Source organism: Mchenga conophoros, linkage group LG4, assembly GCF_057382185.1.
Source record: "Mchenga conophoros isolate Kocher_MC1m ecotype Shallow Benthic linkage group LG4, M_conophoros_male_GT1.1, whole genome shotgun sequence".
NCBI classification, from domain to species: Eukaryota; Metazoa; Chordata; class Actinopteri; order Cichliformes; family Cichlidae; genus Mchenga; species Mchenga conophoros.
In genome coordinates, this window is record NC_140529.1 from 27,318,989 (window position 1) to 27,344,048 (window position 25,060).

Below are 25,060 nucleotides of genomic sequence, written 5' to 3' on the forward strand. Positions count from 1 at the left end.
CCCGAAAGCCTTCGGTTGATCCAGAATGCTGGAGCATGAGGACTGACAGGGCTAGAAAGAGAGACCATTTTTCTCCCATTTTAGCTTGTCTTCATGTTGTCCTTGCTAAATCCAGAATCTGATTTAAAAACCTTTTTTCACATATAAAGTCTTGAATAGTCAGGCCCCATCTTATTCTAAAAACTATATCGCCTTGAAAAACCACTTCCCTCTCAGACTGCTGGTTTACTTCATATTCCCTAACACACTTGTGGATATTTAAAAGTAAAATGGGAGAGAGCCTTCATGTTTCAGGCCCCTCTTCTGTGGAACCAGCTCCCAGTTTGGATATAGGAGACATCCTCTCTTTTTTTAAGATTAGACTTAGGACTGGATCAGATGAGCCTGAATGCTTCCAATAAGCCTAGGCTACTGTGGGGTTTCCATTATGGATTCAGTATTTCTTCTTCTTCTCACCTCTTTTCACTTTCTATTTGTTTATATAACACTTTGTGTTTAATTATTAGTTATTAATCTCCTTTTTTCCTCACCCCCAACTAGTCACAGCAGATGGCTGTCCCTCTCTGAGCATGGCTCTGCCAGAGGTTTCTTCCTTTTAAAAGGTTTTTTTTTTTTTCATTTCCACTGTCACCAAGTGCTTGGTCACAGGGTGGTCTGATTTTTTGGGTTTTCTCTCTATTATTGTAAGGTCTTTACAATGTAAAGTGCCTTGAGGCGACTGTTGTTGTGATTTGGTTGCTGTATAAATAAAACTGAACTGAATTGAATGGTCTGTGCGGTCCTTGTCTTTCTGTCTTTCTCTATCCTTCAATTACTCTGCTCTCAGGTACTGTCTGTCTGGGCTTCCAGTTGATTGTCAGATGAAAAACATCACAAACCCAGACCAAACAAGTTTGCTCCTGGAGGACCTCATCATCTGGACCAACTACGAGATTGAGGTGGCAGCGTACAATGGAGCAGGCCGGGGCACCTACAGCCACAAAGTCACTGAGTGGACTCTGCAAGGAGGTGAGAGTAGCAAACAGACAATATTATAGTAAAAGCAGGGCTCAAGTTAATCGTTGTCTGCAGGCATCACGCTGTGGGTTTCAAAGTTTCCCTTTTTACTTAAAATTAAGCTTGAAACGTGAAACTTGACACATTTATCTTTCTTTAATGTCAAATTAAGAGTTATCAATCATGCAATCATGTTTTCATTTTTTTATTTACCACTGAAATGGTGATGTGTACACATTTTAAAGAGTACAGCCACTACATTTTTTATTTCTGTTTCCTATCTTGAATCATAAATCAGCATTCAGCACAGAGCAGCAAAAAGGTCTGTAAAAGGCATGACAAGTCATAAGTAAGTGCTATTTTCCTTTCAACGCTGCTTATTTTTAGTCTTAATAAATGCTGCGATAAACACAGTATACAGCTATGAGCCCATAAGCGTCATCATATACTTCAGCCCAGGCTTTTACTTAACTTTTAGTTTGGGGTTTGAGATTTATCTAGATTCATTAATTTTGTCCTTGCTTATTTTTATCACATATCTCTGTATGGTTATGCATAACACATGCTTACTACCTTTTAAATATATATGTTTTTCTTTGAAAATGTGTCTTTTTTACTGAGTGCCCCATTAAAATGCATGCTGTTGTTCAGACTTTCATAGTTTCATAGTTTCCAGATTTTTGCATTTGTCCTTATTTTTTTTATTTTAGAATGTTTTTGTTTGTTTGTTTGTTGGTTGGCTGGTTGGTTGGTTGGTTTTTATTATAATAATAATATGTTATACAGTAGTGGCAGCAGGAACAGCGCTATGATTAGCACTGTTGCCTCACAACAAGGTCCAAAGAGGGTTGTAGTTTTGAATCGGCAACGTTTCTATGGGTAGTTTGCTTGTTCTCCTCATGTCTGCATAGGTTGTCTCCAGGGACTTAAACTTCCTCCTACAATCCAAAGACATGCAGTTAGTGAGATTAGGTTAACTGATTACAGACATCCCAGTCTCCATAAGTATAACCTTTATTTTGACAGCCCAAAGACTTTGGTTGTTTTTCTCAGCACAGATTTAATTGTTTCTGCATATAAACTATCAAGTGATGATGAGTGTCAGATATGTGACATATCTTTTGATTTTTGCAGAGAGAACCTGTCTCGGTTGGCTTCTTTTCTCATTGTACATGCTGAGTAGTGTAATTAGAACACATATTGTGAACTTTCCCCGGTGTCATACAGCTACATATTTCGACACGCCTACTGATTCCAACACCTTAGGCTTCTTGTTTCCCTGTCTGTTCAAAATCTTCAGAGGATAAAAGTCAAATTAGCAAAATCTGTTTTTGCCTTTGTGGCAGCAGATCTGAAGGGAACAAGCTTTTAGATATTTAGCTTTCGGAAATCTGGCTTCATATTTTTTTCCAACGTGACGTTGTAACACAGTAACATGCTGACTTTTTGTAGATTCCAGCTTTTGTGTTAGCGTGTTGAAAGGTTAATCTGAGTTTTTACTTTAAGATTTAAAGATGTCATCATTGCTGCCAGTCAAGGTCAATCCATAGATGACAGTATGTCTAGAAATCTTCCTTCTATACTTTACCAAATGCCTTCTGATTCAGATGCACTGTGCTGACGTTGAATGTGATTTTAAATTCCTTTAACTTGTATATAAAGCTCTGACAGGCTTAACACATATCTCTGGATGCCTGTCGTGGTAAATCCATTACATGAACAGAGATCTCTGCACCATACTCAATAAATATTCCCTTGAGCATCCATAAGAAAACTGGGAGGGTTCACATTTCATCATATGTTCCATTTCCTGCTAAGAAACAGTTATCCAAGGAAAATTCAGAAGTTATTTTTGACTTCTTTGGATTTTACAGGCGCTCGGGTTTTTGCATTACTAGTCTGTTACACTCTTTTCAAGTCTAAATGTCAGGTAGCGTAAAAGAGAGTGAGAGCAGGCTCTTAGTTTGTTCCTATAGTATGGAAATAAATACACAGAGCTCTTGTGTCTGTCTTAGTTATGATTATAATTGCGCAGCTTCAGCAGCACATGCCTTTTGTTTATTTTAAGAAACACTGCTCTTCGAGTGCTTTCTCATTTCTCCCTCAGTTTCCTCTTTGCATTCTTCCATACATAGCCCTTTGTATAAATATTGTTCATTTGTGTAATGAGCCCTACATGTGTCTTTGAGATGAATACAAGCTGTCTCTTTGAACGCTTTGTTTTGTCTAACGACAAACTTTTATTTTGAAATGAGGGAATCTGTCTGGCACAACTAATCTTAAAACCTTGGAAATTTGTGCACACATTTTGTGTAATGTCTGATCAATTAGCCAGTTAATGATCGATTCCAGCTCAGAATCCGTTGCATCTGCAATTAAACAAATGTGTGGAGAAGCACAACCGTGCTGTGGCGAATTAGCAAAACTATGAAACCTGGAAAGTATAGCATATGTCGCAATTTTATTTCCCTTTTCTCTTCACTTGCAAAAAATGTAAAAATGGTTTCATCATCTGTGTCATTGTTAGTGAACACGAGCAGTGAACATGTTTAGCTGAGCTCTCGTTAATTGGATGTTTCCATCATTCGTGCCATTAAAGACAGAAGAGCAGAAGAGCAGGTTATGCTCTGAATTTCAATACAAGAGAATTAAGAAATGCACAAGGACAGGAGGACCAGTACCGGCCAGTCAGCTTCATTAATGTGCAACTCCCTGACTGTTTTCCGGTGTTACATCAGAGTGGCATGCTCGCTTCAAACAAACTGCTGCAGGGTTCACCTGGAAGCTGCCTGAGGCAACTGCTTTCACACCCGGTGTGATTGGCATGTTCTTACCTCCCCAAATGAGCAAAAATAAAAAATTCCCTGAGCCTGATTCTCACGCTCTAAATGAGGTTGGTCTGAAAGCGCCTCTTGAAGGCTTTTCCTTCCATGTCTCATCACTATTCCCATTTTTCTCTCTTCCTTTGCTTATCTGTCTGCCCCTCTCTCCCTCTACCTTAATCTTTCACTCTGCCTGCACCTCATAATGTTTTTTTTTTTACTTCCTCTGGATCAGTGCCCACTGTGCCACCAGGAAATGTACAAGCCGAGGCTGTCAACTCCACTACTGTGCGCTTTACCTGGACTGCCCCGAGCCCGCAGTTTATCAATGGAATCAACCAGGGATATAAGGTGAGCAGCTCCTTTCTGTAAACTGGTGCACTCTGGTGGTCAAGAAGGGCATTGTTGTTACAGTATACAAGCACTATCAGTCAGATTTTTTTTTAACTCACTTGATAAATCCTAAAAAAATCTTTGGTACCCAAAATGTCCACAATAACATCTCCTGTTATTCAATTTCCAGCTTTTGGCCTGGGAACCAAGTCGGCCCAACGAAGTCGCTGTGGTTACAGTGCGCCCCAACTTTCAGGACAGCGTTCACATTGGCTATATAGCAGGCCTTAAAAGGTTCACAGAATACTACACTTCAGTATTATGCTTCACTACCCCGGGAGACGGTCCCCGCAGTCCGCCTCAGCGGTTACGCACACATGAGGATAGTATGTGTCCCTGTTCAGGAAGTTATGTTGGTATTTAAAGATCATTATGTGCCAGGCTGTTGTCCTACTCATACGCTATTTGTTTTTATTATGTTTTTATAGCCCCTGGTGCAGTGGGACACCTTAGTTTCACTGACATATTGGACACCTCTCTAAAAGTTAGTTGGAAGGAGCCACAAGAGAAAAATGGTATTCTCACAGGTAACCATTAAAGATGACTATATAACATGATTATGTCCCTTTGCGTTGTCCACTGTTTTAAGTCACCAAGACATAAAACTGAAATTACTGCGTAACTGTTTGGTAATTCCCCACCACTTTCAGGTTATCGCATCTCCTGGGAGGAGTTCAACAGGACAAATACCAGAGTAACCCATTATTTGCCCAACCTGACTCAGGAGTACAAGGTTACGGGGCTCACTCCTCTCACTACTTACACCATCCAGGTGGCAGCCATGACCTCCAAGGGCCAAGGCCAGCTCTCTGCTTCCACTATTTCCTCTGGTGTACCCCCAGGTCAGGCCTTTACTGAGTAGTTTAACGATTAGTACTCGGTAGACACTAGAATAGTAATTTTACTGAGCGGATTTCTGTTCAGCAACCTCTAAATTCTATGAACAATTCAATTACTACTATTCAAGTGTTCATTCAATTCTTCACTACAGAGCTACCTGGCCCTCCAACCAATTTAGCCATCTCCAACATCGGCCCCCGCTCTGTCACTCTCCAGTTCAAACCTGGTTATGATGGCAAAACATCCATTTCCCGTTGGCAGGTTGAAGCTCAGGTATGATTTAGTTAGACATTTTAAGATTATTGTATTTATCTTTATTTTCATGCTTAGGTTGAACTGTCATTTTTGTTTCATTTGTTCAGCTGCTGATACCACTCCATTTCCCTATGCATTTTAGATTGGTATAATTGGAGAGAATGAAGAGTGGCTAATGGTTCACCAGCTGGCTAATGAACCTGATGCTAGATCACTGGAGGTTCTGGACCTGAACCCTTATACTTACTACAGGTGAGTGCACACGCATCAAACCACTGCGCACCCTCCACACACAGAAACTGTCTCTCCTGTCTAATGTTAGATTAGGAATTATTTTAGCCTTTAACTCTGCTCATAAAAAGATCCTGTTCCCTTTTGCTACATTGACCGACTTTGTTTTTGGACATCATTAAAGCCCCATTTCATCAGACCTGTAACAGATCAGTTCTAATCCTCTGTATCATGATCAACACCAGTTTATCCACAATGTTATCCACAGTTATCTGGCTTCCTTTGTTGCAGGTTCCGAATGCGTCAGGTAAACATCGTGGGCACAAGTCCTCCAAGTCAGCCGTCCAGAAAGATCCAGACCCTGCAGGCCCCTCCAGACATCGCCCCAGCAAATGTCACCCTGCGCACAGCTAGTGAGACCAGCCTGTGGCTTCGCTGGGTGGTAAGCCACCCTTCATTTCACATTGGTCCCAATTCAGTTAGTCTGAAGTTTATTGAGTTTCATCAGATATTATTAGGTCAGGACTCAATTTTGGATATGTAGATTTTAGCATGTTTTTGCATGCACCATGTAAAGGCTATTTTTAAATTACTTTTTTTTCTTCTGGAAATGTTGGAAAGTATGGTTGGGATAAGACAGAATTGGGAAAATGCCCTTGGGTTGTTAAAATTATTAAGATAAGCTTTGTAAAAATCAGATTTTGGTGAAGGACATAAAAATTCATCCATCCATTTACATTTTACGGTCCCATAAAAATCGTGGGGAAAAAATCACATAATAAAAAGTTTGCAATAAAATGATTACTTTGACAGTTTAAAATAAATAAACCTGTTTTCAAAAGCCTTAGTTTAGAAACCTTTTTTATGTTGTTTTTTTTGCTTCTGCAAATTTGCTGCTCTTCTCTGGATTCTCTTATATGATGAATAAATAAAGGAGATGATATTTACGATGGTTCAGAAAGCCACATGCACTATGTCCTTGGTTATGGCTAATTTCTGTGTCAGCAAGGTTCTCTTTGCGTCACCGCGGTGTCAACTAAGCACCGAGACACAGAGACTCGTGGCATTCCTGCAGCTCCTTAAAAGGATTAAAAAAGGTAGATATACCAGCAAATAGGTGTCAGCTGGGTAATAGGCTCTACAAATTGATGACATAGCTCACTGATCGTGACCTCCTTTCACAAGCTGAGTGTTAAACTGTCGTAAAAATTTTGTGGCTCACTTCATGGCTGTGGCATAGAAGCATCTATGAATCAGGACTGCGCTAATTTAAAAACTACAGCTCCTTATGTTCAGTGCACTTAAGCACTTGCAAACATCAATTGTTTGCAAGTGCTGGTGATAGCTACTATTCTCAAATAATTGATCTATGTTAATCTTATTAGTACTGACAGACAAAGTTAAGTGAAAGTGAAAGTGCACAACTCTGTTGCTTGTGAAGCTTGCACACAAGAATTTCACTCACATGTGCTGTACCAATGTACCTGCACATGTGATGTGACAATAAAAGTGATTTGATTTGATTTGATTGGAAGAATATTGTTGCATTTCAGTAATAATATATTTTTAAAAATCCGAAAAGCTATATTTATGCCCTGCTAAGCAACTACATTTTAATTGCTTTTCAAGACTTGTAGCCTAAATATGAACCTGTAGTTCCTGATTTAAAGTTCTACAGTTTTCTTAAAACATTATCGCATTTTAAAATCTAAGCTAATCCCTGCAATTCAAACGAATTCTTCTTGTTCTGGCAACACTTTGTACCTACTGTCAATTATGATGAAATTTCTATTGATCTTGCTTGAACTGTGGATATAAAAACAGCAACAACAAAAAATCATCTTAGCCTCTTCCAGAGTGGGAGTACAATGGCAATCCAGATCTGGTTGGGTATCGCATCCAGTACGCCAAAGCCGGAACTAAAGGGGGGGTCCTTTCTCACGTCATAATGGACCGCCTAGAGAGGGAGTTCACCATAGAGGACTTGGAAGAATGGACAGAGTATGAGGTCAGAGTTCAGGCCATCAACGGTATTGGCTCTGGACCATGGAGTCAGCCAGTCCACTGCAGGACAAGGGAGTCTGGTGAGAAAATAAATATCCTATGGCAACATAAATCACATAAATGTCATTGAAGTCTTTTAAATGTCCTCCTTTATCTTCTGCTGCAGTCCCCTCCAGCGGCCCCACCAATGTCTCAGCATTCGCCACCACCTCCAGCAGCATATTGGTGCGGTGGGGAGAGGTCCAAGAGACTGACCGCAATGGACTCATCTTGGGCTATAAGGTAACAGCTCTGACTGTTTGTCTGAAATTGAAACAGATTTCAGAGTAAAATTCATATAAATAATGTGCTTCTAAGTGCTAATACTCCTAAAGTCATTATGTAAAATATTCTGCATCTTTCAGGTTGTTTATAAGGAGAAGGACTCAGACACAGCTCCAGATTTCTGGACAGTAGAGGGAAACACCAGTCATAGTGTCCAGCTAACTGGTCTGGGCAAGTATGTGCTCTATGAGATCCAGGTATTAGCCTTCACACGAATCGGAGACGGAAGGTGCAGCTCACCGTCCATTCTAGAGAGGACTTTGGATGATGGTAAATTAACTTTTCCAAGCAACTTTAACCTTTCTGCTGTAGCTGAAGCTCTTCATGTTTCATCTCTAAACAAATGTAATATCAATAATGTTCTTTTTTCAAATGTATACATTTGCTTTTCTTAAATCACTGGATTTCTGTTATGTATGATATTCTTGCCTAATGATTTTTCATTTGCTGTGACAGTACCAGGCCCTCCAGTTGGCATCTTGTTCCCAGAAGTCAGAACCACCTCTGTTAGGCTTATCTGGCAACCTCCTGCACAGCCTAATGGAATTATACTGGGTGAGTTTACAATAAGCAGAACTTCTACTATAGACTTTGATAGCATTGGGAGAGAAAGTCAAGGCTGGTCAAGGCAGTGGAATTTTATTTTTATAACAGCTTTCAATATGTAGGAGTTATAAAGGGCAGTGAATGATATATTAAAGACATTAAGCAAAGGTATAAAAGACATAGAAGGCAATAAAAAGACACAAATTAATGGGATGTAAAATGAGTAAAATATACGAGAAGATGAAAATCAGTTAAAATAAAAAAGACAAATTAAACAGAAAAATAAAAACTTACAGCTCAGCTTCAGTTCTGGAGTGTCCCAAATTAAATTTCATAAAAATGAGGGGGGAAAAAGAGCCTTAAGTCTTAAGCCATGATTAAAAAAAATTTTTATGACCAAGAGTGGAATTTCCCTTCAAATTTCCCCATCTCCTCTGGTTTGATTTTGCACTGGAGCCAATTTTGCACTGGAGCCAGTTCTTCTTGCTTATCCCTTTTTATGCACGACTTTATTTTGATATGAGTTTGTCTTCTTAGCTTATCAGATCACATTCAGAAGAAACTCTTCAAATAGCAATGCTGCCACCGTAGATGTGCTGAGCCCCAGTGCACGACAGTACACAGCAGCAGGACTGAAACCAGAGATGGTTTATGTATTCCGGCTCACTGCTCAAACACGCAAGGGTTGGGGGGAGGCTGCTGAGGCTCTGGTGGTCACAACAGAGAAGAGAGGTTAGTGTAAAATGCTGCAGCTAAAATGTATTATTTAAATGATCCACCTCTAAATATTAAGGCTGAGAGGGACCGTGTGTGTCTGTCTGTGCCCTTTAGCTCGACCCCAGCCCACGAGCCGTCCCACAGTGCCTCAAGAGGAAGTCCAGGCTCGTAGAGTGCTGTTGTCATGGGAACCAGGCAGCGATGGCTTGTCCCCAGTTCGTTACTATACAGTCCAGTACAGAGAGCTTCCAGACAGCAACTGGACTGTTCACTCTGCATCAGTCAGTCATGAAACAAACTCCTATATAGTGGACAGGTAAACATAAAAGTCTGCTTTAATAACTGCATTACCCTTATTATTGTTAGTAGCTCTGTGTGACATATACATGCCTTCTTCTCTCCCTCAAGGTTAAAGCCATTTACTTCTTACCAGTTCCGTGTTAAAGCCACCAATGACATTGGAGACAGTGAATACTGTGAGGAGAGTGAAGCCATCACTACGCTACAGGATGGTAAGAATTTGTGACTAACCCAGCACGCACCACAGAGACATTATCTATTGATTTTTCCATTGAGTTTCTAACTGCAAAAGCATGCCTTTACATTTAAGCTTTGACTTTGAATTATCGCAGTGAATACTTTACGTCAACAGTATGTGTATTTACTGTCGAGCTGTTCGCCACCACACTGTTTGAACGCCGTATCGCTTTCCACAGCTATGCTGAACTGGTAACACAATGTTGTTGGTTTTTTATCTTTTCTAGCTCCAGACAAAGCACCAACAATATTGTCTGTTACACCCCACACCACCACCTCTGTACTGGTCAGATGGCAGGTAGGTTGGTAGCTTGAAAATGCTTTTCCTTTCTTTTATTTTGCAAAGGATAATAGAATAGAAACTAATATTAATTGGCCATCATTAATGTTGGACATTAAGCAGACTTCCTCTCCTCCTAGCCTCCTCCTGAGGACCATATAAATGGAGTCTTGTTGGGGTTCAGAGTCAGGTACAGGGAGCTACACTATGACAGAGTACGCAGCTTCACTGTCCGCACAGTCAACAGTCCCTCAACCAACTGGGCTGATCTTACTGGTGAGTTAGCTACTTTTTGAAAGCTTTTGCCTGTTATTTAAATACCTTCACTTTAGCATCACCGAATGCTGCAGGCGATCCAAAAAATATAAACAGAAATGCGCTCTTTGCCATTTTTCTAAACCCGCTTTTATTCCTCCCTATTTTCCTATTTAAACTCCAGCTCCCTACAGCGTCAGGAACTTGAGTGAATCCTCGCTCACCCAGTATGAACTCGATAGTAAGTCGCGTATCTCTCTTTATGCCCCTCTCTTCCATTACCCTCCATCTGTTTGCATGTCATCTGTGAAAGTTTATTTGCACAAAATATGCCATTTGTATACTAATTTACAGCAAGTGTGCCTTCCATCCTCCCACTCATCTGTAGCCACTAAGGGACCACCGCGGTTTCTTACTGTGTGCAAATGACTTTAATCTCTCCAAGCTTCCCTGTCATTATTTCAGCATGCGTTCTGTCTTTTTAATCACTGACAAATCTTCCACGTCCCCACAAGAACCTCATCTTTTTATCAGTATGCTTCTTAATTCTCACACTCCATTGTTCTGCCACGGGCATCACTGTGACTGTCTCTCACCGGAGTAACTTCTTATTACTCTTTCATCCTAACTGTTCTATTAAAATACTGCTATGGGTTCTCTGCTTGCAGATTTGAGTAAACACAAACGCTATGAGATTCGTCTCAGTGTGTATAATGCAGTGGGGGAGGGTCCTAGCAGTGCACCACAGGAAGTGTTTGTTGGAGAGGCGGGTATGTTTCTTTTCTCTCTGTGCAGCAAGTTTGCAAGACTACTTACCCTTTATCTTTATTCAATTTTTAGCAGTTATATCACATAATAGCTCAATTACTTAAATCCTGCCCTTATCTAGTCCCAACAGCCCCTCCGCAAAATGTGGTGGTCCAGTCCTCAACAGCAACACAGCTGGATGTTACTTGGGACCCACCTCCTCTGGATGCCCAGAATGGAGACATACAGGGCTACAAGGTATCAATAATGTGTATTTATGTCCATGTTTATATTTTTTCATTGAAAACCTTATGAATCCCAAACTCTGTCATTTTCTTTCCAGATCTATTTTTGGGAGTTTCAGCTCCAAAATGAGACAGAGCGCCTGCGTACCCTGTTCCTGCCAGAGCTTGGGGTGAAGCTTAAAAATCTGACAGGATACACCACCTACATGATCAGTGTGGCAGCCTTCAACGCTGCAGGGGATGGGCCCCGCTCCCTGCCCACCAGAGGGCGCACTCAGCAAGCAGGTGAGTCACGCAAAATCCAGACGTGGACAGAATGATTACAGTGATCCTTCAAAAGACCAGAGGGATTTATCTTGCAGCATCGTGCTTTTTGCAGTCTTTGGATCTATATATCTTATTCCTCTTTATCTTTCGTTAATCCCCCCTCCCCCTGTCATCTGCACAACGAGACGGCTCATTATTTAACCACATCGCTCGGTGGATACATGGTTTTCAAAGCTTTTGAAGAGTAGAGCGATACAAAAGGTGTTTTCATATTGACTCATTGTGTTTCTATAGCTTTAAGACAAATAACATAAAAGCTTTCCCTCCTATTCAGCAGGAAACATTCTCACTGAACAGTTTAGTTTTGTCCTGTGAGATGTAGTATTAGAGATCTTTTTGGCACATCCTACTGGACAAGCCATGGGGGAAGCAGCCTAATGACAGCAGGGGAGAAAAGAATACAAAGTGCGGGGGGACATATGTAGATTAGTATTTTTTGGCTACAACTGCACAAAGATGTCTGTGTTTACGAGCTAGTGAAAGTCCCTCCTCTGCGATTTCTGCAGAGAATGGTTTACAGTGTATATTTCTCACGTCTCTCCCACCCCCTTGAAGGCTGTGACATTGGCAAGGGTTACAAAGTGCTGAGAACTTAAAAACACAGGCAGGAATTTTGGCTCCTCACACAACAGGGTACTGGGAAGTGAGCCAACACAAGCTTTTGTGATTTTTATGCAGAATTGTGTCTAAATCCTGACACTTAGCTGGATCTGGGTTGGTTCAGCACTCAAATTTCTCAAAGCTGTTGTTCAAGGTCACAGAATGAATTTTAGTGTCACTTCAGTGTCTTCTTTTGGGTTTGGGGGAATTAGTTGCCTATACTGCTGTGCAGGACTTTGTTTGGTCCTCTTTCACGGTACCCAAATTTTTGAATTACATGCAACATTTAATTTCTGCTGATTATTCTTTTTATTTTTATTTTTTCTGAACTGTCCTAGTATTCAATTTCTGTGTTAATTTGCATAGCTTGTCTTTTATGAATTTGGCAAATGTTCTTCTTGGCTGTAGACACTAAGCACTGCCCATGGATTTCACTGATTTGCTGATCCAAAAACCAAAACTTTTTGTTGCCAGTGTAGCTTTGAAGGAAAAAGCACAAGTAACTAATAAAAAATGTTTTTAAAGAAAACTATTCATATTTACTTCACCGACATCTCTTGGTCAGTACTTTGCAGTGTTGTGACCAAGTCTTCATTGTATACATGGTTTCATCTCACGACTGTTATATTAACATCTCAACTTTTCCCACTTTCTTTGACAAAAGCGCCAAGTGCTCCGAGCTACGTGCACTTCAGCGAGTTGACCACCACTTCGGTCAACGTGTCCTGGGGAGAGCCGAAGCAGGCCAACGGCATCATTGAGGGCTACCGCCTGGTTTATGAGCCCTGCACTCCAGTTGATGGTGAGAAACTCCTGGAACCTAACAACTCTGCCATTGCTTGACATTCCTCAGCTTGCTTTTCTCACGCAGTGATTTACGACCTCAAGCCTCTTAACCATACTCTTTTTTTTGACCTGCGCTGCTTAAGCTTATGCTCTAATTTGTTACAGATGAGTGTAGGCCCTGCAGTAACATATATGGCATGGCTGATAAAAGATGTTGGAGTGTTGTACAGTTTTTACCCTCAGTGAGAGCAACATGGTTAACAGCCAGCTAAATGCAGTTGCCTGAACCAGATTGTCGAGTAATTGGGAGCAGAGGTGGAACGCTGAGCTGCTGTGGTCCTGTGGCTATCTGCTAATCGACCAAGAGTTAAGCTAGATAAAGCAATAAATATATTTTCCTGGTCTCTGACAGTGAGTTTATCTGGTCTTGTGTGTGACTGTATGTCTGCGCTTATGCACAAAGCTTGGCTCTTTGTCGCTTGTAGAAAGCAGTATCTAGAGTCTTAGTGTTTCCTGTACAGACTCCTCTCCTCGCACTCCAGGTGTCAGTAAGATAGTGACAGTAGATGTGAAGGGCAGTGCTCCCCAGTGGATGAAGATCAAAGACCTGGCCGATGGTGTCACATACAACTTTCGCATCCGGGCCAAAACTCTCACTTACGGCCCCGAGGTTGAGGCCAACATCACCACTGGACCCGGAGAAGGTGGGATGCTATAGCTTTTCTTTATTACAGTGTCAGTAATCAAATCCTTTGAGGACTCCCTTGTCATTTTTTATCCACCGTTCTTGTTTTCTCAGGAGCTCCAGGCCCTCCAGGAGAACCCTTTATTTCTCGATATGGCACAGCTCTCACACTGCATTGGACAAGTGGCGATCAAGGCCGTGCACCCATCACGCGATACGTCATAGAGGCCAGACCATCTGGTGGGCCAATTACAAACATACATGTTGTTTGAGTTTTAATCTGTCCACCGTACACTTTAATTTTATTCACAGATTTTCTTATTTTGCCTTTAGATGAAGGATTGTGGGACATTCTCATCAAAGACATTCCCAGAGAAGTGACATCCTACACGCTTAATATGGACATGCTACGAGAAGGGGTCACCTACGACTTTCGAGTAATTGCCGTCAACGACTATGGCTACGGGTCCCCCAGTGCCCCGTCCCCTTCCATATCAGGTCGGTTGTAATATAAAATGAAGACTTACGCAGTGTTGTGCTAAATATCAGATATTAATATCTATTATTTTGGTTTCAGCCCAGAAAGTGTCTCCCTTCTATGAGGAGTGGTGGTTCTTGGTAGTCATTGCTCTTGTGGGACTCATCTTTATCCTCCTCCTTATTTTCATTCTCATCATCCGAGGCCAGAGTAAAAAGTATACCAAAAAAGCAGACTCAGGTATGAAACACACCTTAAACTCTGCTAATATCTCAGGCTCTCTCTCTGTTTGCAACCCAGGCAATCAAGTGGAATTTGTCTTCCTCTTAGACAGGTCTGCTGAGCGCTGCATTTTAATGACTGCAGCATCCAAAGTCTATCTTGTTAAACGGGAGCAAAAAGGCTCACACAGTTAGACAAATGGCCTTGATTTCCCTCCGTTGTTTGGCTGACAGGGGAAAGATGAGGGTTAATGTTATCAGTGAACAGCAGAAATTGGCAGATGAATAAATATTATTGTTCGTATTTTACTGCAGCAAGGATCAATACTGGAATAAATGGCTTGGCAGTGATTTAATGCTCAGGTCATTAGATAGACTGAGAGTAATTATTTAACAACAGCAAAGGTTGCTCCTGTATCACTGTATCAACAAGTCAATTATTTTCTTTAAACGCAAGGGTACGGTACAGGAAGTTAATCATTGTAAGTAGCCGTATTGTTGGTATTATTATTAATACATTATGACTGACACGCAAGAGTCGCATTAAACAGATGGGAGCAATGTTTGGGGGAGAAGTGAAAGTCAGGGCAAGCCTTCCTAATGCCTCCTACTACTGACTTTTTAGCTTAGCCAGTGTTCAGCATGGTGCCAAGGTTATCAGGGTTGGCCAGCTCAGACAAGGACTGTATGTGTGTGAGGACACAAAGATGACCTCTTAGTCCCTCCCAAACATTTCCCAGCTTTCCTAGCTGTGAACCTGTACTGCCAACTGGAGGAGGCTGTTTTATCTGGAATCAGTATTAAACATTGGGCCTGACTAAGTGGTATTTACCTCAGCTTGTCCTGTACTTAAACAGCATTTTGACCTTTAGCAAGGTTTTGCAAATATAAATTAAGGAGAAACCATTAACAGAATGACCGTGCAAGTCTTTTTTTGTGTGTCAAAAATTGTGTTTTCCGAATACAGTGATAAAATAATCCAAGGTATTGAAATGTATTTTAGATTTGATCCATTTATTCCATTCCACAACCCACACAGTGTCATCCTCATACCCCCGTCCAGGCAACCACTCCAACTGCACGTCGCTGCCTCTGACGCACGGAGAGATGGTGCGGCTCGATGAGGGACGCTTCCCAGCCCTGGAGCTGAACAACCGACGCCTCTCTGTGAAGAACTCTTTTTGCCGTAAAAACGGCATCTATACCCGGTCAGTCAGCATCACCGTAAATACCTCCTGTGTGCATTATGACCGACGGTATTCAGCTGGCCACTGCTTTTAAAGCTTGCAAGCAGATATTCCATTTCTCAGATATATTGCTCTGTCAGTTTTGTCACGTTTCCTTTTCAAGTGTTTTTGTATTACTTACAATATATACAAGAATTAGTATTTGTTGTTGTGTGTTCCCCTCTTCCCTTAACAACAGTTCAACAGTTGCGAGTGAAAACAACTGAACCTTGAGGGCACCAGCTGGTGATTTGAGCCTCCTTCATCTCCTCTCATTGACATTCAGTGTTTGAGTGGTGCAAAAATACATATTGGGGGACAGCACAATACTGGCTAATTAACATTCAAAACCTCTTTGTCTGTTCATCAAAGCTTCAGGCAAGGACTGTCATGGATCGCGGGCTGCAGACCCAAATGCAGAGTTCTGAAACAGACTTTGTAAACAAAAAATGTAATTGTTATTCCAGGTAATCCAAAAGACAGCAGGAAATAACATAAAGAGGACTTATGAGACAGAACCGACTATTTATTTTTGGGCATGAGTGCAGAGGTTCTCTTACACGCAGTGCTACGCAGGCTATCACGACGCAGAATAATGTCAGCAGGACTTTGGTAGGCTGTGTCTTTGGTAATGATTATGCAAACATGAGATAAATAGAATTTCCCAAACGCTGCAGCATGATAAGCACGTGTGTAGACATAGGTCAGGGCTGGAGGAATGGTCAGTTGGTTGTGTTTGGGGGATGGTGCTTCAGCGTCTGCTTCTTGTCACAGCACTAAAATAGATGTTGATTTTTTGCACATTAGTGTGCACATTGTGGTGGAATGTGTTAGGGGTGCACTAAAGGGCAGAGGAATCTGTTATTTTCTCCTTGACCAAGGAGGCCAAGGGGATCAAAGAGCCTTGAGTAGCTCCCTCTCTTTGAAGAGCTCCAAACTGGTACCGTACTGTTTGTTAATGATCTGTAGACTAAGGGAGGAAGAGCAGAAGAGCTCCCTGTGGGATATTTGAAAGGGTGAAGGAAAGAAGGATGAATTAGACAGATAAGGCGAGGGGGATAAATACAGTGCTCCTAAATAATTCAAAGCTCAGAATCTATTGCCCCTCCTCCCCTACACTCACATGGCTCCATCCTTTTTATGTCTGGTTCAACCTTGTCTTAATGTAGTTTTTTTTTTTCCACAGTCCACCCCCTCACGGCATCCCCTTTAACCCAGAGGAGATATCCCTTTGTTGTGTCAACCTTTTCATGGCCGTTGTCATGTTGTGTCTTCTAAGCCTGTTCTTGGCATTCCCGGTGATTTAGCGCCTGTGTGTACATATTAACTTTTTTTTTTTGGAGAGGTTGTCAAGGTTGTCTTCTTTATGCCTTAATATTCCACTTGACATCACAGCATTTTATGCTTGTCTATTCTGCCCCCACATACATTTTCCATTTCAGATCATTTAAACATTTACTTTCATGCAGTGTCTAGTTTATGCAATTCGTTAGTCTCTTTTTCTGAAACCAACTGAGCAAACCCTTCTTTTAATGTATTAGCCTGAGATGCATACTGAGCCCACTGATGTAGCGCAGTGATGCGAGGGTAGTGGTCCAGTTTTGGCTTTCAGACCATCCAATTCAATCTCAGCAGACCTTGAACGCAGCAGTAGTCATTACAGCAGAAGGAGAAAAATAATTGTCTGCACAGATGTTTCTCTCTGCTTCACTTCATGGACTTAATGACTGGAGCCGAAAGAAGTTAAGGAGTTCTTTTTTTACTTGACTTGCATTCATACTGTATGAGAACTTCTTAATGCTCACAAAGCTCAAGTCCACGCTTAGTTACCCAGCTTTTCTGCAGGAAGTCTAAAACTCTGATTGAGTCGCTCTGTGTATTAATTCAGCTCTAATCGCCACAGAGTGCTTTCATGATCTTCATGATCTTTTTTCTTTTTTGCATAAATTCTGTTCATGAGGTTGGCACAAGTCCACTGCCAAACTTCCACAAACACTTTGAAAGATTAGAAAAGAATAGCAAAAGTATAAGATCAATTCTAATCTCTGTCCTGCCTAATGTAGTGGCTTCCAGGAATGCACAAATAACCCATGCTGTGCTTGTCTGAATCATTTTTTTTCATAATCAATAAGTCTGTGCTGGATCTATTCATGTTGTTCCCACTGAACACCCTGTGGCTTCTGAAGCTTCATTTTTAGAACTGTTTTGGTGGCTTTCTTTAGTTGTCTCTGTGGTGTCAGTCACAGGATTGACACAGCTTTTTACTCCCGAATGAAAAAAAAAAGTGAGCTTAAGAAAATCAGTTCGGAGAATGCAATTATGATCAAAAGAAACTTCTTTTTTCTTATATAACATTAGCTCTTTATCATCTTCTTGCTTTTATAACTCTCCTTCTTAACTCTCTACTTTTCTTAATGTATTTTATTTCTTTTTTTTAAATTCAGCTCTCCTCCAAGACCAAGTCCTGGAAGTCTGCACTACTCAGATGAGGATGTCAGCACTAAGTATAATGACCTGATCCCAGCAGAAAGCAGCAGTCTGACTGAAAAACCCTCGGAGATATCTGACTCGCAGGTAAGCGCTGACCCAGGCTTACAGTCTATGCCCGACCCTGCGTCTGGAATAAGCAATGAACTTAAATTAAAAAGTCAAATTCAACTGTTTAAATTTCTCACGGAGAAAATCCTCAGGGCAAAGCTGTAACCTTTTTAAAGTTAAAAAAAAAAAACTTCTCTGGTTCAACTTTCTGTTCTTTTGTTACATTTGGCAACTATCCTCTTGATAAACTCAATTCAGCTTGTCACAGTCACCGCTTTGCTAGATGCAGAAGCAAGACAGCTGTCTAATTATGAAGCAGCATTTGTGATGATAAATTAATGACATTCTGCAGCAATATCTGCCTCAAGTGGATCACCTCAAAATTAAATACCCTCTGTTAGCGTCGTGCAGTGATGGCTGACGTTTCTGGATCTTTTAATACTGATTTCTTTCATGGCAGGGGAATACACAGCCGGTTCCCGTGCCTCGCGTGTGCTGAAATATCTTCACAACTAATTAATTTTTGTCAAATAGAAATTGTTAATCTTGGCTTCCATGTCTCAGCTCGCAATATGATGAGTGTGTGCATAGAATAGTTTGGCCCAGTGAGGAGATGGGAGGCTTGAAGTGATGAGGGATGGTACCTACAACTGGCAGAGAAGCCGATTGTAGCAGATTCTGAACATTTGTCTTCCCACACCCGCGCTGTGTCTCCCTGGCCAATTTGTCTGGTACCTGCACAGGCAAAACATTGTTCATCCCAGTTTGAGAAAAAACAGATCTCCCAGGAGACGCAGGCTGGTGTTATTCTTTTCCTCTGCGTAGCCTCCCACTGTTTACCTGACACTTGTGCAAATAAATGGTGCTTCAACATCTGTTGAGCTACAGTGTCTCAATAGAGCAGTAGATGAGCAAGTGCTCATCAGGCACACAAATGTGCCAAATGTGTAATGCTTTCTGTGGGAGGCTTTTACTATTTTTTTATTTTAAACAAATACATGTAGCAGAATAACAAGAGGATTCACTCAGACAAGCTTTTGCCTGATGGTTTTGTGTTACAAGAAAAGGAGATTAATTCTGTAAACATTATCTTTCTCTAATTCTAGGACACACTTGTTTACATGTATCATGTTTGTACTCCATACAGCTATCGGTGAGCTTATACATCTCAAAGATTCTCAATAGAAGTGATTATCTGGCCCATAGAAATGCACATGGATTCATAGATTTCCCATTGTCAATAGATATGTCCTGCTGTGCCGTGACTCAGTAGCTACTGTGTTGTTTGTCAACCAGCTGTACAATACTGGAAATAGAATTAGCCTTGATTTGAGACCATGAAAATGTAGCTGTCATTATACTCTGTAGTAAGCGTCGTAGCACGTGTTCTGCTTACTGTCCTCATTTTTTGCCAAAGTGACTTTGAACTGTTGACTGACAGGGCAGCGACAGCGAATACGAAATGGATCAGAGTCGGCAGAAGACCCACTCCTTTGTTAACCACTACATCAGCGACCCCACCTACTACAACTCCTGGCGGCGACAACAGAAGGGCGTCACTCGTCCACCGGCATACGGCTACTCCCAGCCCGAGCCCCTGGTGGAGCAAGAGTCACGACAACACCCACCACCCGTACCCCCCCTGCCCCCTCTTCCCCCTCTCCTCCCCCAGAGCGCCCAGTCACCACAGCCCCAGTGCCAAGGCCAGGGCACCCTCTTCAGGCCTAAGGGAAGCCGGACTCCCACCCCCTCCCTGCTGTCCTCCGACCCCCCCAGCCAGCACAGCACCCTGTACCGGCCCCCCAGCAGCCTCGGCTGTGCCGCTCAGGCACCTACCGCGGGCTTCTCCTCTTTTGTTTGACACACAGCTCTCCTTCCAATAACAACAGGACCCTGAGGACGAAACTTTGATTTTTGTTGTTGTTGGTTTATTTGTATTTTGCTCCTTTTCTTCTTCTTTTTTTTTATCTTTAGTTCTGTCTTACCGACAGAGTTGTTGCTCAATATTAAGCATTGCAGGCATCTTAAATAGTGCTTTCTCCTCTGTGAAGAGTGTATGTATGATTGTGCTGAGTGTGTATGGTTGGTCAATCTGTGTAATATGTATTTTATGAAAAGACAATCATTTGAAAGTTTTTGTGTTGCTTTAGCAAATTCATTTGAACGATCATCGATGTAAACAAGAGAGAACAGGACCTGAAGTTCTGAAAAAGAAATCCTTGTTTTCAAACCCCTGTATTATTGTTTAACATGAGAGCTTTATTGAAAACAACCACCTTAGAACCATATAGAGTATGGACCACTTGCATTGCTGAGACTGGACAATGGAAAAACTGACTCTTATGGAACAAGCGATGCCTAACAAAGGACAAAATGTTGTGAGAAAATGACTCTGAGTTGGAGAGAGGCACTTGCGGTCACTGTAGCCCTCAGCTGCCTTTAAGTTTCTCACTCTGCCTAATCATTGTTGGAAATGCATTGTGTATTTACTATATGTACTTGTCTCATCTTGTTTACCAGATATTTATATCAAGCAGCTTCAAGCTCAATATTTTCAGAGCATCACTAGTGAAAATGTTATGAATCACATTAAAGCATTGTGGCACCTTTATAGTAGTCTGAGGATGTTGATTGTGTGCTCATGTCAGTAGATATACAAGCAAAGGCAAGCTTTATAATGTGTATTTGTTTGCTTTAATGTTATTCACAGAAAATTACTAAGACCCAAAAGCACAAATCCCCTTGGTTCATTAGATACATACACTTATCGGCCGCTTTAGTAGGTACACTTGTTCAACTTCTCATTGAACTCGATCATCTAATCAGCCAGTCACATGGCAGCAACTCAGTGTATTTAGGCATGTAGATATGATCATGATTAAAGTTCAAAGAAAGCATCAGAATGAGGAAGAGAGGTGACATGTTTAAAATAGAAGGTTCCAATGGTAGGGTCGGGATTTGGTGTAAACAACAATAAATATGGATCTATCCTGCCTCCTGCCTTTGTCTTAGGCGGGTGCAAAATGGTCTGTATTTATATAGCGCTTTACTAGTCCCTAAGGACCCCAAAGCGCTTTACACATCCAGCCATCCACACACTGGTGATGGCAAGCTACATTGTAGCCACAGCCACCCTGGGGCGCACTGACAGAGGCAAGGCTGCCAGACACTGGCGCCACCGGGCCCTCTGACCACCACCAGTAGGCAACGGGTGAAGCGTCTTGCCCAAGGACACAACGACCGAGACTGTCCAAGCCGCGGCTCGAACCGGCAACCTTCCGATTACAAGGCAAACTCCCAACTCTTGAGCCCTGATCGCTCCATGGAATGAGGGGTACTTACTTGGCATATTTTGGGCCATTTTGTACCAATTGATCATTGTTTAAGGGCACAGCCAGGTTTACACACCATATCAGAAAGCTCATCTCAAACTGGTTTCTTGAACGCTACACTGCACTCAAATGACCTCCATAGTCACCAGATCTCAATCCAATACAGCAAATTTGGGATAGGTTAGAGTAGGAGATTCATATAATTGATGTACAGCTTAAAAATCTTCACCATCTGTGAGATGCTGTCAGGTTTGTATGGGCATCCAATGCATGTATTATTAACAAGCATATGAATCATTATATATTAATAGCTGTCAGTGAAAGAAAATAATAACTCATTTTGGTTAGTTTAAAAGAGAATGGAGAGTATCCATATCCACTAAGGGTTTCACAATGCAATAGATTTTACCTATAGCACAAAACCTTTACTTTTCAAAACTACCTCAAATTTTGGGGTGTTTCTTGATGTACTGGGAAGAAAACAGGAAATCAGTCACTTACAAAGATACAAAAGAGTAAATGATAATGTGCGGCAGGAGAAAAAAGTATGATGATGTGTGAAATCCGTCAGAATGGATTGTCACTTTTTTTGTTCATGTTACAAGGTGTGATTGCATTTATATAATTTCTGAATACATGATTCGTGTTACAGCTCATGGTACCATAGGCATATATTATAGTGAGAAATTTTCTAGGACATTTTTGCAAAGCTGTCTCTTTAGAAAAGGTGAATGGATATTGCTGTGCTGGAGTGTGACCTATAGTGTGCACACTAAAGCATTCAGTCTTCAAGGTCTAAAAATGTAATCTGTCCAATTTCCAGTGTGAACATCTCTGTGTACATCATTAAAAAAGAGAAAAAGGCAGAATAGCCATGTTAATGCTAACTCTTTAGAATAAAACATTCTATTTTGTAATGACCTTTTCCTCATAAATCATAATGAAATGGTGGAACACTGATGAAAATAATTACAGGATTTATGATTCTGACATAAAGAGAATTGGCAACAAACTCATTATAAAGGAAATCTAAACCATTTTAAAACCTGTAGAAATTAATTTTGCACAGACAGTCTTAAGTAGAGCATTTTGTATGATCTGGAATGCAAAGTCATTTTTAAGTGACACCTAATCCTACAGTGTACAAATGACCTGAATCTTAAACAAAACCATAATTGGGATGCAAAACAGCATGAGATACTGGGAAGAACTTGAAGAAGAACCTGATCCAGTGCAAGCATGCTGAAAATCTTAGGGATGGTTGGACAGGTAATCCCTTTATTTCAGGCCAGAAAACACTGATCTTAACCAAAGAACAGAAGGCTCAGGCTCAAAGGTTTAGGGGTAAGGTGAAATCAGAAAACATCTTTCCACCATGGATATATTATATATAAATATGTAATTCTTCCGACTTGACTGAGCTCTTCACTCTAAGGAGATCACAGACAAATCTTCTGCTCACACACATTCAAGCCAAAGAGAGTGAGACAGAGACAGAAAGCGAGGCGCTCACGCAGATGGGGACAGAGAGCAGGAAAGAGATAGATCTGCAAATCTGGCACAGTTTTACATTTCAGTGAAACGTCTCCTCATGGGACTGACTTAAACAAAATTTGTCCTATTTCTGACTGTGTTTGTTGGAGTTCATAAGACCGCATTGGCAGCACAGTTAACTTGTCTGGTTGACTGGCGGGGGCCAAGTTATGGTGTGTGATAAAGAGAAAAATGAGAAGTTACAGCTTTCAAACTGTTTTAATGTGGGGGAGAGTTATTGTTAAACCAGAAGTCTTCTAGTTTATTTTATTTCACTCATAGATACAGTACACATAGTGCATTTCCTCTACATACACTTAGCTCAAGCCTCTTCTGCCAGATCAGTTAAAAACCTGAGGAGATGCTCCCCCAACTGTTTTCTTTTCACAACATTTCTCTGCAGTATGCAGAAATTTTTATGCACTAGTTCAATCAAGCAGAACTGCATAAACATTTGCTATTATACTTGCCCTTATATGTAGTGAACAGCTAAATTGATCTCAAACTGGGCAAAGTTATGTATTTTGGGGAGCGGTGACATGGCTAAATGGTCATCTTGCATCCAGTAGCTTCACAGCCACCCTACTCCAGTCTGCTAACACTATAAAGTTTAAATTGAACGTTTGAGAATGAGAGCAAAAAGCCAGATGATTTTAATTAACGTCAAACGACAGAAACGAGAACAACCGAGAATACCTAAAGAATGGGGTGGAGTGCAGCCCAGACAATATTGGATAAAAAATCATTTTCTGATGTTCCATTAGACAAGGATCAAAGATAGGTTAACTGGTGATTCTAAACGCACCGCAGGTGTGGATGTGAGAGTGTTATTATCTGTCTCTCTGCGTTGGCCTTGTGCTGGCAATCTGTCCAATGTGACCCTTTAGCCCAGTATGAGCTGCGATCCTAAGTGCGATAAGAGGTTCAGAAAATGGATAGAAAAAAGGAAATCACCTCCATTATTAAAGAAAATATGATTTTTTCTCCTTTATATCCACCTGGCAGTTGCTTAAAAAAGCTCACTTCATACAACTCCAAATGAAAAGGAAGAGTAGTACAGCATGAAATGTTAATAAAACAGAATGTGATGATTTCTAAATCAGAAAAACCCATAATTTACAGCAGAAAACAGAACTCATATAAAATGTTTTAACTGAGACATATTACTGTTTTATCAATGATATTAGCTTCAAGTAATTAGATTAACTGGCAACAGTTTCACGGAAGTAAAGATGGGCTGAGGTTCAGCAGTTTACCCAATTCAAAACACTTTGAGAAATCACTGTCTTTGAACACAATTCAACGTGTCATCCACAAATGCAGGTTAGAGCTCTGTCACACAAAGAAGAAGCCATATGTGAGCATGATCCAGAAACACCATCTTCTCTGAGCCAAAGCTCGTGTAAATGGACTGAGGCAACGTGGAAAACTGTTCTGTGGTCAGGTAAATTGAAATTTGAAATTATTTTTTGAAAAACATGGACACTGTAACCTCTGGACAAAAGACAAGAATGAACATATGGCTTGTTAGTGGCACTCAATTCAAACCACGGGCTGCTGTTACAAGAAGATGGGATACTATAGAGTGTCTGTCCATGTTCTCAGCCATCCAGGTCACAGTAATGTAAGGAGCTTGGAAAGAAAAACAACTAGACTTCTTTAAGTTACTTGAAGATGTTTCACCTCTTATCTGAGAAGCTTCTTCAGTTTGGGTCACAGGTATGTGGCTCATGTGATGAGGCACATGATCAATAGTGGGTCAGCAACACTCCCACAAGGCTTAAATACCAAGGGAGTTTAAGTTTACTCTCATCATAAAAAGCCATATTCTCTCATCAGCTGGTGGGACAGATCGTCGGAAAAAAGCAAAGGCAGAAATAACTTTCAAATATTTGTAAAGGACGCCAGGACATGCAGTTAAATATGGAACATTGTGGTTTCAGAGAACAGCGTGGAGAGACAGACTTGCGTCACTACATACCTTGTGAAGTACGAAAGCGAATAGTCATGTCATTGGGTAGAATGACTTGTGTCCTTTAGTAATTATCAGCCATTTATGCATACCTTTCTCCTGAGGTAAAACCTGGGGTGCATATTTCTGCTTATTTGCATTACAGAAGGTACTAATGAGTGGACACTGAC

General features: G+C 41.1%; 1 protein-coding gene across 5 annotated transcripts in view; it reads left to right on the plus strand.

The window, feature by feature from the left end:
• LOC146576266 (protein sidekick-2-like) overlaps nucleotides 1–20,654 on the plus strand; it is an 83,917-nt gene extending 63,263 nt beyond the window's left edge. The window contains exons 17-46 of one of the 5 annotated variants that reach the window (XM_085271402.1): nucleotides 827–1,008; nucleotides 4,054–4,169; nucleotides 4,342–4,537; nucleotides 4,640–4,738; nucleotides 4,862–5,053; nucleotides 5,203–5,324; nucleotides 5,449–5,558; nucleotides 5,829–5,979; nucleotides 7,384–7,621; nucleotides 7,708–7,823; nucleotides 7,946–8,135; nucleotides 8,322–8,420; nucleotides 8,949–9,143; nucleotides 9,243–9,444; nucleotides 9,537–9,640; nucleotides 9,893–9,963; nucleotides 10,086–10,221; nucleotides 10,385–10,441; nucleotides 10,869–10,970; nucleotides 11,090–11,205; nucleotides 11,291–11,477; nucleotides 12,784–12,921; nucleotides 13,427–13,609; nucleotides 13,705–13,830; nucleotides 13,924–14,088; nucleotides 14,168–14,308; nucleotides 15,329–15,497; nucleotides 17,960–18,089; nucleotides 19,160–19,206; nucleotides 19,495–20,654. In XM_085271402.1, the coding sequence (XP_085127528.1) occupies nucleotides 827–1,008; nucleotides 4,054–4,169; nucleotides 4,342–4,537; nucleotides 4,640–4,738; nucleotides 4,862–5,053; nucleotides 5,203–5,324; nucleotides 5,449–5,558; nucleotides 5,829–5,979; nucleotides 7,384–7,621; nucleotides 7,708–7,823; nucleotides 7,946–8,135; nucleotides 8,322–8,420; nucleotides 8,949–9,143; nucleotides 9,243–9,444; nucleotides 9,537–9,640; nucleotides 9,893–9,963; nucleotides 10,086–10,221; nucleotides 10,385–10,441; nucleotides 10,869–10,970; nucleotides 11,090–11,205; nucleotides 11,291–11,477; nucleotides 12,784–12,921; nucleotides 13,427–13,609; nucleotides 13,705–13,830; nucleotides 13,924–14,088; nucleotides 14,168–14,308; nucleotides 15,329–15,497; nucleotides 17,960–18,089; nucleotides 19,160–19,206; nucleotides 19,495–19,936 (4,522 nt within the window). In that variant the 3' untranslated portion in view covers nucleotides 19,937–20,654. The remainder of the gene's footprint in view (nucleotides 1–826; nucleotides 1,009–4,053; nucleotides 4,170–4,341; nucleotides 4,538–4,639; nucleotides 4,739–4,861; nucleotides 5,054–5,202; nucleotides 5,325–5,448; nucleotides 5,559–5,828; nucleotides 5,980–7,383; nucleotides 7,622–7,707; nucleotides 7,824–7,945; nucleotides 8,136–8,321; nucleotides 8,421–8,948; nucleotides 9,144–9,242; nucleotides 9,445–9,536; nucleotides 9,641–9,892; nucleotides 9,964–10,085; nucleotides 10,222–10,384; nucleotides 10,442–10,868; nucleotides 10,971–11,089; nucleotides 11,206–11,290; nucleotides 11,478–12,783; nucleotides 12,922–13,426; nucleotides 13,610–13,704; nucleotides 13,831–13,923; nucleotides 14,089–14,167; nucleotides 14,309–15,328; nucleotides 15,498–17,959; nucleotides 18,090–19,159; nucleotides 19,207–19,494) is intronic. The other 4 variants (XM_085271398.1, XM_085271399.1, XM_085271400.1 and 1 more) reach the window with 4 other exon arrangements.
• The last annotated feature ends 4,406 nt before the right edge of the window (nucleotides 20,655–25,060 follow it).